The sequence below is a fragment of the Taudactylus pleione genome, unplaced genomic scaffold (assembly GCF_031769625.1).
Source record: "Taudactylus pleione unplaced genomic scaffold, aTauple2 ptg000105l, whole genome shotgun sequence".
Taxonomy (NCBI): domain Eukaryota; kingdom Metazoa; phylum Chordata; class Amphibia; order Anura; family Myobatrachidae; genus Taudactylus; species Taudactylus pleione.
In genome coordinates this window covers 6,459,004-6,473,544 of record NW_028284507.1, presented here as the reverse complement: position 1 = coordinate 6,473,544, position 14,541 = coordinate 6,459,004, and the positions used below count along the sequence as shown (strand labels likewise).

The 14,541-nt window shown below is 46.9% G+C and overlaps 1 protein-coding gene across 2 annotated transcripts in view; it reads right to left on the bottom strand.

Moving 5' to 3' along the window:
- Positions 1-3,960: 3,960 nt before the first annotated feature.
- The window catches only part of ARHGAP25 (Rho GTPase activating protein 25), a 133,709-nt gene continuing 123,128 nt past the window's right edge, over positions 3,961-14,541 (bottom strand). For both annotated transcript variants that reach the window (XM_088470871.1, XM_088470872.1), the window contains exons 7-11: positions 13,260-13,333; positions 9,660-9,781; positions 7,619-7,818; positions 6,976-7,523; positions 3,961-5,689 (exon numbers count right to left, since the gene is read on the bottom strand). In XM_088470871.1, coding sequence (XP_088326997.1) covers positions 5,482-5,689; positions 6,976-7,523; positions 7,619-7,818; positions 9,660-9,781; positions 13,260-13,333 — 1,152 coding nt within the window. In that variant the 3' untranslated portion in view covers positions 3,961-5,481. The remainder of the gene's footprint in view (positions 5,690-6,975; positions 7,524-7,618; positions 7,819-9,659; positions 9,782-13,259; positions 13,334-14,541) is intronic.

Here is a 14,541-nt window from a genome sequence, read left to right as displayed (position 1 = left end):
TGACAAAACACTTTCTCCATACTATGCAGAAAGTCTTCAATAAATATCGGCACCAGACACACCCTCAGACCACAAAAAAACAAATCACTGCACGCTACTCTTCTTTCGTGCAAATCACAAGTGGGGCAGCCATTATTTCTTGCACTGCAGTCACAAATGAACTGACGTAACACGTTCAAACCTGCACAGCAGTTACAGACAGTGCGGCCAACAGAAGTTTTAATATAACTGGAGTGCGGATAATATTTGACTCACCCTCGTATATATTAAGTCAATAGCTTTTAGGATCATTTTCATAAATGTCCCTCATTATGTTTTATATCAGTTATGGCCATAACTATCCCGGTCCTCAGAGCTGCACAGATAAAGTCAGACTAAAGGTTATTGAGGTGAGCCAAGAGGGAAATCACAGAGGGAATGTTTTGTCATGTCACAGGCCTCCTCTGCACTAGTGTGTGTCATAGTCACATGAATCTGTGTGCCCATCAGAGCCATTGAGACATCTGCGGTGCCCAGATAATACTGAAGTGTGTGTCAAAATCAAAGAGGCGTGGCCATACCCCCTCCTTAACCACTTGCCTGGCATGGACGTAATTTTCTGTCCACACCAGGAAGTTCTTTATCTGTACTGGATGTAAAATTTCGTCAAGACAGATAAGCATGAGGGCGGCTGCAGGAAGAGAATCTCCCTGCAGCTGCTGCTCTCAGAGGCACCTTCCGGTCCCTCTGCTTGCCAGCACCCTCTCCCCCTCTGTCTGCTGTGCTGCCGATCACTGCTGATCAGTCAGCAAAGCAGGACCCTCTACCCAGCGCCTGCAGAACTGAGCAGCCACTGGGTAAAAGTAAGTTAACCTCCCCTCTCACGCCCCAGACATACCTGGTTCCTGTATCCGGTCTCAAATTGAACGTCGTGATGGTCGCGATGTTTCCGATGTTCAGTTATTTTAAAAAAACGACAATTTTGGAGTGGTTTTTGGAAAACAACATCGTCAGTTAAGTGGTTAAAAAAAACATGGAAAATACTATAAGTGCTGCTGCGAAGCGGAGCCGTACACTGCAATGTACCCACTTCACCCCCCACCTCTCGGCACCCCTGGTGGCAATATGGTGTCATTCGCAAAAGTACAAAAGTTAGCTTCAGTCAATAGGAGGAGTTAGATAAATTGATGCATTCCTGGCAGAGTGCAGATTAGACACAAGTCTTCTTTTGCAGTGAAGTGCAAGAAAATACACATGGACCTAGTTGTATTTCTTTGTACAGCTCTAGGGTGGGATGTATCAATTATTGCATATACTATGCGATACATCCCGCTCCCTATCGCATGCATAGCAGTGTTTAGTAACTCAGATTTGCATGAATACTTGTGTCCAGGACAACTCTTACAGTAAGACCTGTCCCTTGTTTATGACCCAGAAGTCCTATCGCGCATGTATTGCCATTAGCCTGTACATGCACAGCCCGGGGGGGGGGTAACCTTCGGATTCGTCTAATGAGAAGTGTTGCAAAGAGAAGCATTCAGGCTTCTATAAACAATGGCATCTATAGATGAGGTGCCTAGCAGACAGAAGCTCCGTATAGTTTTGCTTTACGGAGCTTGTCGCATACTGGCACATCGCAGCCCCCTAGAATTCTAGGGGGCTTGCAGGAGTGTCACAAGCGTGTTTGGGAACGCTGCTGCTGCATTGTCACAATGCAGGAGTGTCACAAGCGTGTCTGGGAACACTGCTGCTGCATTGTCACAATGCAGGAGTGTCACAAGCGTGTCTGGGAACACTGCTGCTGCAGAGGCCATGTGCAGTTGGATTAGAGGAGAGTAGCTACAGTAGAGATGACCCTGATATCAGCATTTTCATAGATCTGCAACCGCTTTTGTGAGAGCAAATGCGACCACGGCTGCATTACCAACCATCTCTAAATCAGTCCCACAGTTCCTACACTCACCATTGTTACACTGCCACTGTTTCTATTCCAACCTCTGTTCATAGTATGCCAATTCACTGTGATCACTATGCCGTCGCAGGACAACATAAGGACACCCACTTTACCTTACATACATCCGTAATCCTTAGCAAGACTGCGAAACCATCGGTAACATTGAGTACCAATTGATAGTAGTAAAAATATTGGGCCTGATTCAGAGCCGTTCGCTATTTGTGGTCGCTCGTTTAAAAACAAGGGGTGGCTATTCAAATGATCCGTACGCACATTGCAGTCTGTTCACACCTCTAAGTCTGAACGAGCGAGCAAAACATACGCTCGTTTATTTGTTAAAAACGCCCCCTGGCCGCTCGCATCCTACGTCATGTCCGCTATTTATTAGATTAATCGAGTACATCGACCAGCGTATGAACTGCTCGCTATTCTTGTGGTTGGTGTTTGCTACCACAAATTTGCGAGCAGTTCTGGCTATAAAATAACCCAGTGACGTGGTCAATGACGCTGCTGTTTTAAATATGCACACCCATAAAACGCCCGTTTTGACCTTTAAGCACGCCTGCGTTCGGATCTCCACTCCCCATTTTCAAGCACCTTCCCCTGTTACCACCCACATACGCCTCATTCTGTCACTCAAAATAGCAGGCCCTCGCTATATTGCGTACCAACGATTTTCGGCCGCACTGACTGGTTCGCGCATGCGTACTAAAAACCGTACGCATGCGCAGATGTGCAAACATCGCTCGGAACGAGCGTACTGCCGCTAACGAGCGGCTCTGAATGAGGGCCATTGTCTTTTGCTGTGGAACTGCAGGTCCCAGCAAGTCTCCCTAGCATGCTGGTCCTTGGAGAAATACCAGCATGCGGGGCATTACGGGCCCGCTGGTACCTGTAGTTCCACAGCAAAATAAATATTTAAAGAACCACAGAACATACACACCTTCACAGTACAAATGTAATAAAACATACAGTACATGCACACTCACACTCACTATCTCACATACTCACCTATGTATCCCTGAAGCCCGTCATGTCCACTTCCATAGGGTACCTGAAAAAACAATTCCATACTTAACTTCTCCTATGCATGAATCAGGGGGACCCCTTTTTTGGGGGGCCCTAGCTCCCCAGGGATCCCTGGCCTGGGCTGACTAGCGGTCAGGGGTAATGCTTTGGCTGGGGGACTCGTGAAAGGGTTCCTCTGGCTGTGGCATTACCCCCCCCTGCTAGAAAAAGATCAGTGCTAATTATGGAATTTACAGGGGAACCCTATGCATTTTTCCCCTTTATTTCCAGAACCAGCTCAGAGCCCAGTGCTGGTTGTGCTACATCCAGGGGACCCCTACGTCGTTTGTCCCCTGTATTTTGGCAACCAGGGTTGGTTCTGATTCTGAATAGCCTGGTGCTGATTGTGCTTAATACAAGGGACCCCTATGTCATTTGTCCCCTGTATTTAGCACAACCAGTACTGGGTGTCCAAAGCCTGGGGCTGGTTGTTCTTGTGGGGGGGACGCAGTTTTTTTTCTATTGTTACACAGGTTTTCATTTTTTAAAACACAGAATTACAGATGGATGTCACTGATCCATCCGTGCTTCTGTGTTTATTTTTTTACACACTGATGCATGTATCATGGATCTCCCTGATAGATCAGTGTCTCTGTTCGTTCGAGTTAGCCAAAACCGAATGCTAAATACAAATGAATAATACGAATGATATAGAATGATTACACCATCGAATGACAGCAACTCGGCCGCTTAGTGAATTCAGTAACCTGTCCGAAAAATGAAACACATGAATACGGACGATGTCATCCAAGAATGATTTCGGATGACATCGAATAGAAATCGGGAACTTAGTAAATTTACCCCTTAGTGTCCTGTAACTTGCCAGTGTGAACTATATGGTATGTACTTGTAAATAAATGTGACTCTCTTTTCTTTTATAGAAGCCTCTAAACCTCTCTCACTATTTATTATACAACCTTACACTCTATACATCTTTTGTCTCTCATACATCTGTGACATATTATTATTATTAGCCCAACCTGGCCCACTGGCCTTTACACATTACCAGGAAATCCAGTAAATGGGTTCTAAGCTCAAGTGGGAACATGTTTGAAAAGTTAGTTTATTTCCTGCTATATTGCAGATTATTGTATTTAGAGTATAAAATGCTTGTGTTCTATAAGAGATATATTTATATATAGTACTTTATACAATAATTGGTTTTGCTGGTGACCCTGGAAGACCCAGTTTATCTTACAGACTATGGGCCTGATTCAGACCCACTCGCGAGCGGCTGTCCGCTCGCAAGTGGGTCGATGTTATGGACTGAGCATGCGCACGACGGAGGGAGCTCCGTCGTGCGCATGCGCCAGACGCGACAAGCGAAGGAAAGTCCTTCGCTCGTTGTGTCTGATCAAAGGGGGCGTGCTGTCGAAGTTGATTGACAGCACGCCCCCTTTGGTAGGCGTGCCGGGGGCGTGCCTCCCTGACGGGGGCGTTCCCACGGGAACGCCTCCCGTCAGAAGCCGGCCCACTGACATCACTAGTGATGTCAATGGGAGTGATTTTGGCTCTGATAGAGCCAAAATCACTCCGGAGCTTGCGGTTGAAAACCTCAACCGCAGGCTCCGGCTCGCAGTTTCGATGGTCGCGATGGTCTCGACCATCGCGGCCATCAAAATGCACGCTCGTATAGCCTGTGGGTGGTGACCCACAGCTATACGAGCGTCCAGAAGGACGCTCCATTTTCATGGAGGCCGGCCCTCATTCAGAGCGTGCGCTCTGCTCAGAGCGTACGGCTCTGAATGAGGGCCTATAGTCACTCCGACTCACTCTGAGTGAGCCATGGCAGGCAGCGCATGACAGCTGTACAACACAGCTAAATCCTTCACATGATAAACAGCCACACACACGAGTGGTAGGTTACAGCAATTAGCCAAGAAATGTCTCAGGCCTTAATCATATGTAAAAGGGCTTATTGCTTAAACAAAAAAATTGAAATACAGAAATTCACAAAGTAAGTTATGGCAGTCATGGTTGGTGGCAGACTACATGTAGATCCTCACTCATCTTTGCCAACGATGCGGAAAACGTGCGCACGCATAGCGGCATGCGATTTGCCGGACACGCATACCTCACAGTACACCAGGCCGCGGTAGCATTCACACCTTGCTATCCTATGGATCGCGGGAGCAAAGAAGACGCATGCGCACATTCACGGATGCGCAACTCGCATCATGCGTACCGCGGCAAGTCGCAGTGGCGGCAACGATGAAGCAGGACACATCTGTATATGAGACCAGTCATTCCACGTGAAAGTGCTAATGTTCACAGTCAAGTCCACTGCATTGGACGTCCTTGTCTCAGAAGATCTCCATGGGGGAAAGAAACATTTTTGTTGCAGATTTTTTCACAATCTCTTTTGCTTTTCGGAAGCCGAAACCAACCCCAAGTCCAAGATGCCAAGTTATTCATCCTTTTCTCTTTCCAACACAGGCTCCACAGCTTAATCCACAAGTAAGGAGTCTGTCTAACTTGCCTCACGGTTTGTTTCCAGCTTGGCTCATGGCTCTCACAAACCCCTGAATTTCCTGCTCCAGGTGCTTGTTTCTCTTTTCTGCGTCATCTCGTGACCGTTCCATGTTCTGCAATGTGATTTCCAGTGCCTTCCGCTGGTTCCTTTCTTTTTCCAGGTCCTCATTTAATGTAAACACTTTTTTCCAAACATCAAAGTTTTCTTTCTCCAGGCTGCCAAAAATGAACAGGAGAAAATTAAAAAAAAACAATCACCAAACATTTCTCAAAACCAGCTGACATTGAATGCAATTCTTAGTAAGCTCCATTCTACATAAGAATCAATGAGACAATAGGCTAAATAACCAAGCTGCCGTTTTGGTTTCATTAAGAAACCGCTGCAGTTTCTTTGTCTAATTGATAGCATTTACTAAACTGAAACCCCCATCAATCCCTGGCGGTTTCTAAATGACAACTCGCCGTGGCGTGTTTTATTTCACAGTTGTCAAGCACTGAACAGATCACTAGGGTCTGTGCAGGCTTTGTTATGTTTAAAAAGTGTAGAAATAGTGAAATTTAAGAAAAAAATGTGTTGGGTCCCCCTTAAATCAATACCAGCCCTGGACCTCTGAGTCTAGTCTGGTATTGGGAGGAAAAAAGGGGGGAATGGTTTTCTCCCTATTTTCCTATAACCAGCACAAGGCTGAACCAACCGGGGTGATAACACTATAGCAGTAAGACACACAGTGTGCCGTCCCCCTTCTATAATGTTAACTAGCCCCAAACTGGTCAGCCCATGATTGGAATCACTAAATTCCGAACCAGCATGTTGCCTAGTGCTCCATGAGGGATGTAGTCATCTTACAAATCTCGGCATTCCGACCCGCGGTCAGTACACCGGGGCGGAATCCCGACATCAGTTGAGATGCTGATGCCGGAATCCCGGCTGCCGTAAGTATAGCTGTCCGGGTTAGCTGTTAGCCGCGAGGGGGTGGGATTAGGTTTAGGCACCACAGGAGGGTTAGGATTAGGCTGCGGACAGGGGGGTTAGGTTTACCCACCATCAGGGGGGTTAGGGTTAGGCACTAAGAGGGGAGGGTTAGATTTAAGCACTAAGGGGGGAGGGTTAGGGTTAGGATGCAGGAAGGGACAGTTAGGAGGTGAAGGGAGGAGGTTTAGGATAATTACGAAGCCCCTGTCGGGATTCTCAGCATCAAGTTGCTGCTGTCGGTCTTTTGACAGCCAATGCATCCCGACTGTCGTTCTCCCACACCCAACCCCTCCATGGGGTCTTAACATTCATCTTCTCTATAGCTCCTAGATTATATGATGATTTTACCTAACCTCTATTTATATGCCCTCAATCGTTTATGTAACACTTTGTAGAAAATGTTAAATCATTGACATCAGTCCTTGCCCCATTGTTCTCTACAGTCTAATCATACAGTCAATCTTATGGTCAAGAAAATTGTAAGTCTAATCCTCAGGCTGATATATAAATAGCTATGTTGTATAGTCACCTATTAATCCGATCCTCAAGTTGTTGAATTGTCATTTCTTCCAGGGCACTGGCTAACATGCCACAATTGTTGCCTTCTTGATTATCAGTAATCAAGCAGTTTACACCATTTCTCCGGCAACTGGGACTCTGCTGGCCGGCTGGCTTTTTGGCATCATCACTCACAGTACTTTCATTAACTGGGCCAGTCCTTGTATTTTTCCCACCGTCACCTTGGGGACAAGGGACGTTATCGTAGGTTGACCTACGGTGTTGAGAAATCTCTTCTGACAGTGTCCTCTTGTGTCCAGGGGAAGTAGATAAATTTGTCTTTTGCCCATTCGGTGATGACCAAAAGTCACTGCTGAATATTTCCTCTTTGAAACTGTTGGGATTGTTGTCACCTAGCTTTTTTGACATAGAAAAATTTGTGGTGGGGAGAGTCTGAGTACGTTTTCTTGAGTACACCTGCCACGATTCTGGGCTATTCATTGACAAGGAGCAATCGTCTTCTTTAAGAGACAAACTGTCGTCTGAGATGGATGAACCACGGGAACCGTGTCTCTGGGACTATAAAAAACAATTCAGGTTTATAAATTAATATGAAATACAGGTGAACATGTTGTTTTCCTGTCATTGCCCACTGTGTTTAACCAGGATCTTACCATATGGGCTTTAGGTGAGTCTCCTGAAGGGGAAACACTCTCTTCAGCTGCATCCCAACCAACTGAGCTGCGTGGAATCTGCACCTTCTTAGGATCATTCTTCTGGGGCTTGGATTCTATGAGCAGGTCGTTGGTTTTAGGAAAGAATTTCTCATGGTGGCTGATCATCACTGTCATCAACTTCTGTATCTGAGGAGCACCTACAGGTGGAGATGATATGATATTTTATTAATAATGCAAAAGTGAATGTCTTCTTTAAGGTTTTATTTGCATGTGCAAATACTCAAAGCATATGCACAAATGTTCTATAAACCAATTGTTTATACTTGTGTATGCCTACACTGAACACACTGGCATATTTGTGTAACAAATAGATGGGCTGAAGGGAGAATTATCCTCACAATATAGGTCCATGGGATGGGTATGCCTACTACTGACATTCAGAATGTTGACAAGCAGAGAAGGCGCTTTTGTTTTAGAACTTTAAACATCATGCTATACAGTACAAAGGACTCCCGCCACACATCATTATGCTGAATCTGCTACTGCAGTGGTTCCCAAACTGAGGACCTCATTCAGAGCCAGTCGCACAGAGCGTGTGGTCGGTCTGAATGAGGGGAGGGCCTCTTGAATTTTCAAGACGTCATCCTTTGCGGTGGTAAGGCTGTGGGTTAACACCCACAGCCTTACGACCGCCTAAGGTGATGGTCGCGATGGTCAAGACCATCGCGACCATCGGGGCTTACGACGAGACCCTAGGGTAGGGTCTCCCTTGTCGTAAGCCCCGGAGAGCTTCTGGCTCTGTCTGAGCCGGAAGCTCTCCACTGACATCACTAGTGATGTCAGTGGGGCCGCCCCCAAACGGTAGGCGTTCCCATGGGAACGCCCCCGTTTGGGCTGTCACCCCCCGGCCCACCTTCCAAACGGGGCAAGCTGTCAATCAACATCGACAGCTCGCCCCCTTTGGATCGAGACCCGCTACGACCGGCGCTGTCGGTCGTAGCGGGTCTCACGCATGCGCACGCCGGCGCCGTCTTGTGCATGCTCTGCGGGGGGCCATTGACCCAGACCGAGCGCATCGGCGCTAACGACCGGGTCTGATTGACCCCCTGAGTGCCACGGGGCACTTGCAGGGAGTGCTATGGGTTTTTAGGTTCAGGAACAAATCAAATTTTTTATGGTCAATGTTCTGTTGGCTGCCAATCATAAAATGTGTGGGCAAACAACAAGTGCAACACCAGCACACAACTGAACCTAAGGATGACAGGTAAGTACAATTTACTTAATTTAATACTTTTTGCTGAATTTCTCAGTAAGAAACATTTGGCATGTGAAAAAAAAATGTTGATAATCTGGGGCGCTGTGATTCATGTACGTTGGAGAACCACTGGGCTAATGTACTTTATACCAATTCCTTTGGGACAAAAAAATACCCTTTCCTAAGTACAGTCTTTAGTTGGCTATTAGTGACTTAGGGCCTGATTCAGCCACGGACAGATTTGCCATCGTAGCTGCTTAACATAGTAGCAGCTGCGGTAGCCCTCATATGGTAATGCAGCAGGAGGCGACATGCCTCCTGCATGCATTACTGATCCGAGCTGCGTCCAAGGATGCAGCATCGTATCATCTCCACTACCACCGAGGGTCACACAAGCTGGCCGCTGCAGATGCACAAAAGAGGCCAGGAAATCGCCATCAGCCGACGGAGATCCTGGCATTTTCACTCCTCCCCAACGGTGGCGACATGCCTCCATTTTGCTGAATCAGCTCCTTAGTACAGTATTAGGGAATTAAGACGCAACAAGCGGGAAAGAGCACAAAATCACGTGAATCGCTACCTGTTGTGGAGCTCTAAGTCGCTTCAGGTGTCTCCTGCCATATAGCGCAAATGGATAGGTGTATGAGGACAATTCTGCATTTGTTAGTAATATTTAGCATTTTTCCCCTACTTACAATGAAATATCCTTGTCTTCTGTGTCCATGACCTTCCATGCTTATCCATATAATTAGCGTATGATAACACTAAACAAGGATGGATTACCTCTCATGAGGGCTACTGGCTCTTCTGTCTTTGGCTTCAGGAGATTGACTCCGATCACCATGGCCAGATTCTCTACGCTCATCTTATTTACACTGGAGTTTTTCTGGACTTCATAAAGAAACCTGTAGCAAAACACATAGAGAAAAATCAACAAAAATGTCCCCATAAAAGACCAGCGTGATCACTTACAGCAATGTCCTATACAGTTGGATGTATATGGGTGGGTCACTAAAATATACCTAGGCTGGAGTGTGTATAACAAAAAAGGGGTGTAGCTATAGTGGCAGCGTATAAGGGAAGAAAGTCTATAGACACAATCTTTGTAGGAAAACACATGAGATGGCTTGGTCGGGATGGCTTGGTCGGGTTACACATAGGACAGGGTAGATGGGTTAAGGATAACAGGAATTTATTTAGGAGTTGCTAGGAAAATAACGGGGCATTTGGGGTTTAAGATTTAGTAGATGTGTAAGATAAATGTAGGTAAAGGGAATTTGTTTGGGGCTCCCACCACCTCACCCTTCAATGCCCCTGTACATGATTGTGCAAGCAGTGTGCTTTGTCCATTCTTCCATATAGGGTAACCATGTAACCATATGGAACAGAAGTCTCATTGTCAGCCATACTGCATAGAGACTCCCACTGTCAGACACATTGCACTGAGATCCGAGAATGCCAGTCCTATACCCCAGCTACATTTCACAACCACCTGCTTGGTCAAAAAACAGAGCCATTGCCAGCAGGTTCCATAATATTGCACTGGAGTGGTGACTGAACGCCCCTCTCCTCACATCACATGCCTACTGACCAGAGAACCTGGGACTATTCATCACTGTGATTGCCTCTCAGTATCTCTATATAATAGCCAGGAAGGAGCCATAGCTATCAGGAATTAAAAAAAAAAAACAATCGAAGACCATCAAATGATTTCTATTCGATGGTGGCAAATATCGGACAGCCACCATCAAATTGTAAAAACACTATCATCGGAATAAAAACAGTGATGGTTAGTAAGGTGGGGTTGTGGTAACACTTGTGAGATGCAGGGGGCAGGAGTGAGAAGCAGGGGGTTGTGGTGAGATTCAGAGGGCTGCGGTAAAAACCAGTGGCAGGAGTGAGAAGCAAGGACCTGTGGTGAGATGCAAGGGGCTGTGGTGAATTATGCTGTGGTGAAATGTAGAAGGGAGGAGTGAGAAGCAGGAGGCTGTTGTGAGATGCAGGAGGCAGAAGTGAGAAGCAGGAGGCAGGAGTGAGAAGCAGGAGGCTGTTGTGAGATGCAGGAGGCAGGAGTGAGATGCAGGAGGCAGGAGTGAGATGCAGGAGGCAGGAGTGAGATGCAGGAGGCAGAAGTGAGAAGCAGGAGGCAGGAGTGAGAAGCAGGAGGCAGAAGTGAGAAGCAGGAGGCAGGAGTGAGAAGCAGGAGGCTGTTGTGAGATGCAGGAGGCAGAAGTGAGAAGCAGGAGGCAGGAGTGAGAAGCAGGAGGCAGGAGTGAGAAGCAGGAGGCAGGAGTGAGAAGCAGGAGGCTGTTGTGAGATGCAGGAGGCAGGAGTGAGAAGCAGGAGGCTGTTGTGAGATGCATGAGTGAGAAGCAGGAGGCTGTTGTGAGATGCAGGAGTGAAAAGCAGGAGGCTGTTGTGAGATGCAGGAGTGAAAAGCAGGAGGCTGTTGTGAGATGCAGGAGTGAAAAGCAGGAGGCTGTTGTGAGATGCAGGAGTGAGAAGCAGGAGGCAGGAGTGAGAAGCAGGAGGCAGGAGTGAGATGCAGGAGGCAGGAGTAAGAAGCAGGAGGCAGGAGTGAGATGCAGGAAGCAGAAGTGAGAAGCAGGAGGCAGGAGTGAGAAGCAGGAGGCAGGAGTGAGAAGCAGGAGGCTGTTGTGAGATGCAGGAGTGAGAAGCAGAAGGCTGTTGTGGGATGCAGGAGTGAGTAGCAGGAGGCTGTTGAGAGATGCATGAGTGAGAAGCAGGAGGCTGTTGTGAGATGCAGAAGTGAGAAGCAGGAGGCTGTTGTGAGATGCAGGAGGCAGGAGTGAGAAGCAGGAGGCAGGAGTGAGAAGCAGGAGGCTGTTGTGAGATGCAGGAGGCAGTTGTGAGATGCAGGAGGCAGAAGTGAGAAGCAGGAGGCAGGAGTGAGAAGCAGGAGGCTGTTGTGAGATGCAGGAGTGAGAAGCAGGAGGCTGTTGTGAGATGCAGGAGTGAGAAGCAGGAGGCAGTAGTGAGATACAGGTGTGAGAAGCAGGAGGCAGTAGTGAGAAGCAGGAGGCAGGAGTGAGAAGCAGGAGGCAGGAGTGAGAAGCAGGAGGCTGTTGTGAGATGCAGGTGTGAGAAGCAGGAGGCAGTAGTGAGAAGCAGGAGGCAGGAGTGAGAAGCAGGAGGCTGTTGTTAGATGCAGGGGGCAGGAGTGAGAAGCAGGGGGTTGTGGTGAGTTGCAGAGGGCTGTGGTAAAAACCAGTGGCAGGAGTGAGAAGCAGGGACCTGTGGTGAGATGCAAGGAGCTGTGGTGAAATGCAGGAGTGAAAAGCAGAAGACTGTTGTAAGATGCAGTTGGCAGAAGTGAATAGCAGGAGACTGTTGTAAGATGCAGGGGTTAGGAGTAAGAAGCAGGGGGCTGTGGTGAGATGCAGGGGGCTGTGGTGAGATGCAGGGGGCTGTGGTGAGATGAAATTGCTCCTGTGCGATGCCGGGGCGGGTCGCTAGTTATATATAAAGCAGAATGAATCTCATACTGTACTGACTGACAGTGAAATCTCAAGAGAACACATATATTACAGGGGAAGGTTTGAAACCCTGCAGTGCCTATCCCGTCTCCCTTTACTGGGGCTCAGATCTGGGATAATGAGCGAGTACTTCTTATCACCAGTTGGTGGACTCGGGCAACTCTAGCCGCCTAGAACCCAAGGTGGGCACCTATGCTGCTTTGTCAGGGATATGGCAAAGGTTCAGGTTTTGATATATGTAAATGTAATGATACAATATAAGGGGTGTTTCCGGCTACTTACATGGCGGTTTCTGGTCCTATCATAGGGGTGTAACTGTAAAGGTGGCTGCATGGTATTATGGGTGTTTGCATAGAAGTTAGTGTATAACCTAACAAGTGTTTATACACAACCTGCTGTGGAACTAAGGGCCTGATTCAGAGTTGTACGCTATTGCACAGCCGCTGCCACTTTGTACGCAGCGGCTGTGCGATAATAGGCTAATGGCGTAGGAGTTTTCTTATGTTAATAGATGCTTCCTGCCGGCTTCTGTGACCCAAAGGATGCAGCATCGGATCATTTGAACATCGGTCATCTGAGTAACCTTTAGGTTACTCGGGATGGCCGGTGTTTTCACATAGCTGAAGACGGTGAAGCTGCATACAGTACAGTACAAGGACGCAGCCACTGGCTTCAGCATGCCCCCGTTCTGTGGGACACAGCCTGACGTCTGCTCCTGGTAATCAGGCTGCTCAGTCCGGGCACAGGGAGCGAGCTGGCAGGAGGAGATCTGCACATGCCCAGATCTACAAACATCAGCTTTGCATAGAACACTGAATCAGGTCCTAAGTACATCTTTTGCATTAAGTGCTAATTAGTAATTACATTTGTGAAAACTAGAAATTACCTGCATATAAAGCTGAGGAGATTGTAATTCTCTTTAGGAAAAATCTTGATTTGCTTCATTAGTTCTTGGTGACCCTGTAATAGCAAATATGCAATAAACAGTAACTATTTATTGCTCTATAGAATTCTCCAGCAGACAATGGGCCTGATTCAGAGCCGTTCGCTCAAAAACAAGGGGTGGCTATACAAATGATCCGTTCGCAAATTGCAGTCTGTTCACACCTCTAAGTCTGAACGAGCGAGCAAAACATATGCTCGTTTATTTGTTAAAAACGCCCCCTGGCCGCTCGCACCATACGTCATGTCCGCTATTTATTAGATTAATAGAGTACATCGAACAGCGTATGAACTGCTCGCTATTCTTGTGGTTGGTTTTTTCAACCACTATTTTGCGAGCAGTTCTGAGTTAAAAAAAAACAAGTGACGTGGTCAATGACGCTGCTGTATTAATTATGCACTCCCTTAAAACGCCCGTTTTGACCTTTAAGCACGCCTGCATTCGAATTCCACTCCCCCGTTTACAAGCACCTTCCCCTGTTACCACCCACATACGCCTCATTCTGTCACTCAAAATAGCAGGCACTCGCTATATAGCGTACAAACGATTTTCGGCCGCACTGACTGGGTCGCGCATGCGTACTAAAAACCGTACGCATGCGCAGATGTGCGAACATCGCTCGGAACGAGCGTACGGCCGCTAGCGAGCGGCTCTGAATGAGGGCCAATGTGCGATATATTTATAACTGAGGATGCCCCCTTAGTGAGTGATGTGTCCTTTATCAGGCATCTTGTTTTGCTATAGCCAGTGTACATACAGTACAACATATTGTCCAAGAGTTCAATATTTATGCAACATGTTTAGGGCCCGGGAAATAGACATAAAGCAATGGACATTTTATTTTATTTATATCATTACCAGTTACTTATATATAGTGCCAGCATATTATGTTGCGTTTTACAATTAGTAACAAACAGTAGCAGTAGAACAAGACTGGGTAATAACAGACAGACATTTTGCACATGAGAGTGACACAAACTAAAAATAAACGGTTTCCACATTTTTTACCGTAACAAATACAAAATATTGTTTTAAGATCAAATTTTGATAATGAGTTGTAGCAAAACAGGCGCATATAGTACACGCATATACGGTGCATCACAAGATGCGTACAGCTGGCTGTATGGGCGAATACATGCATCAGCCCCAACATGTATACATCAGGAGTAACAGGATGTGTGGGAACAATGTCCCCCTGTGATGGTTTGTTGGTATTACTAGCTTT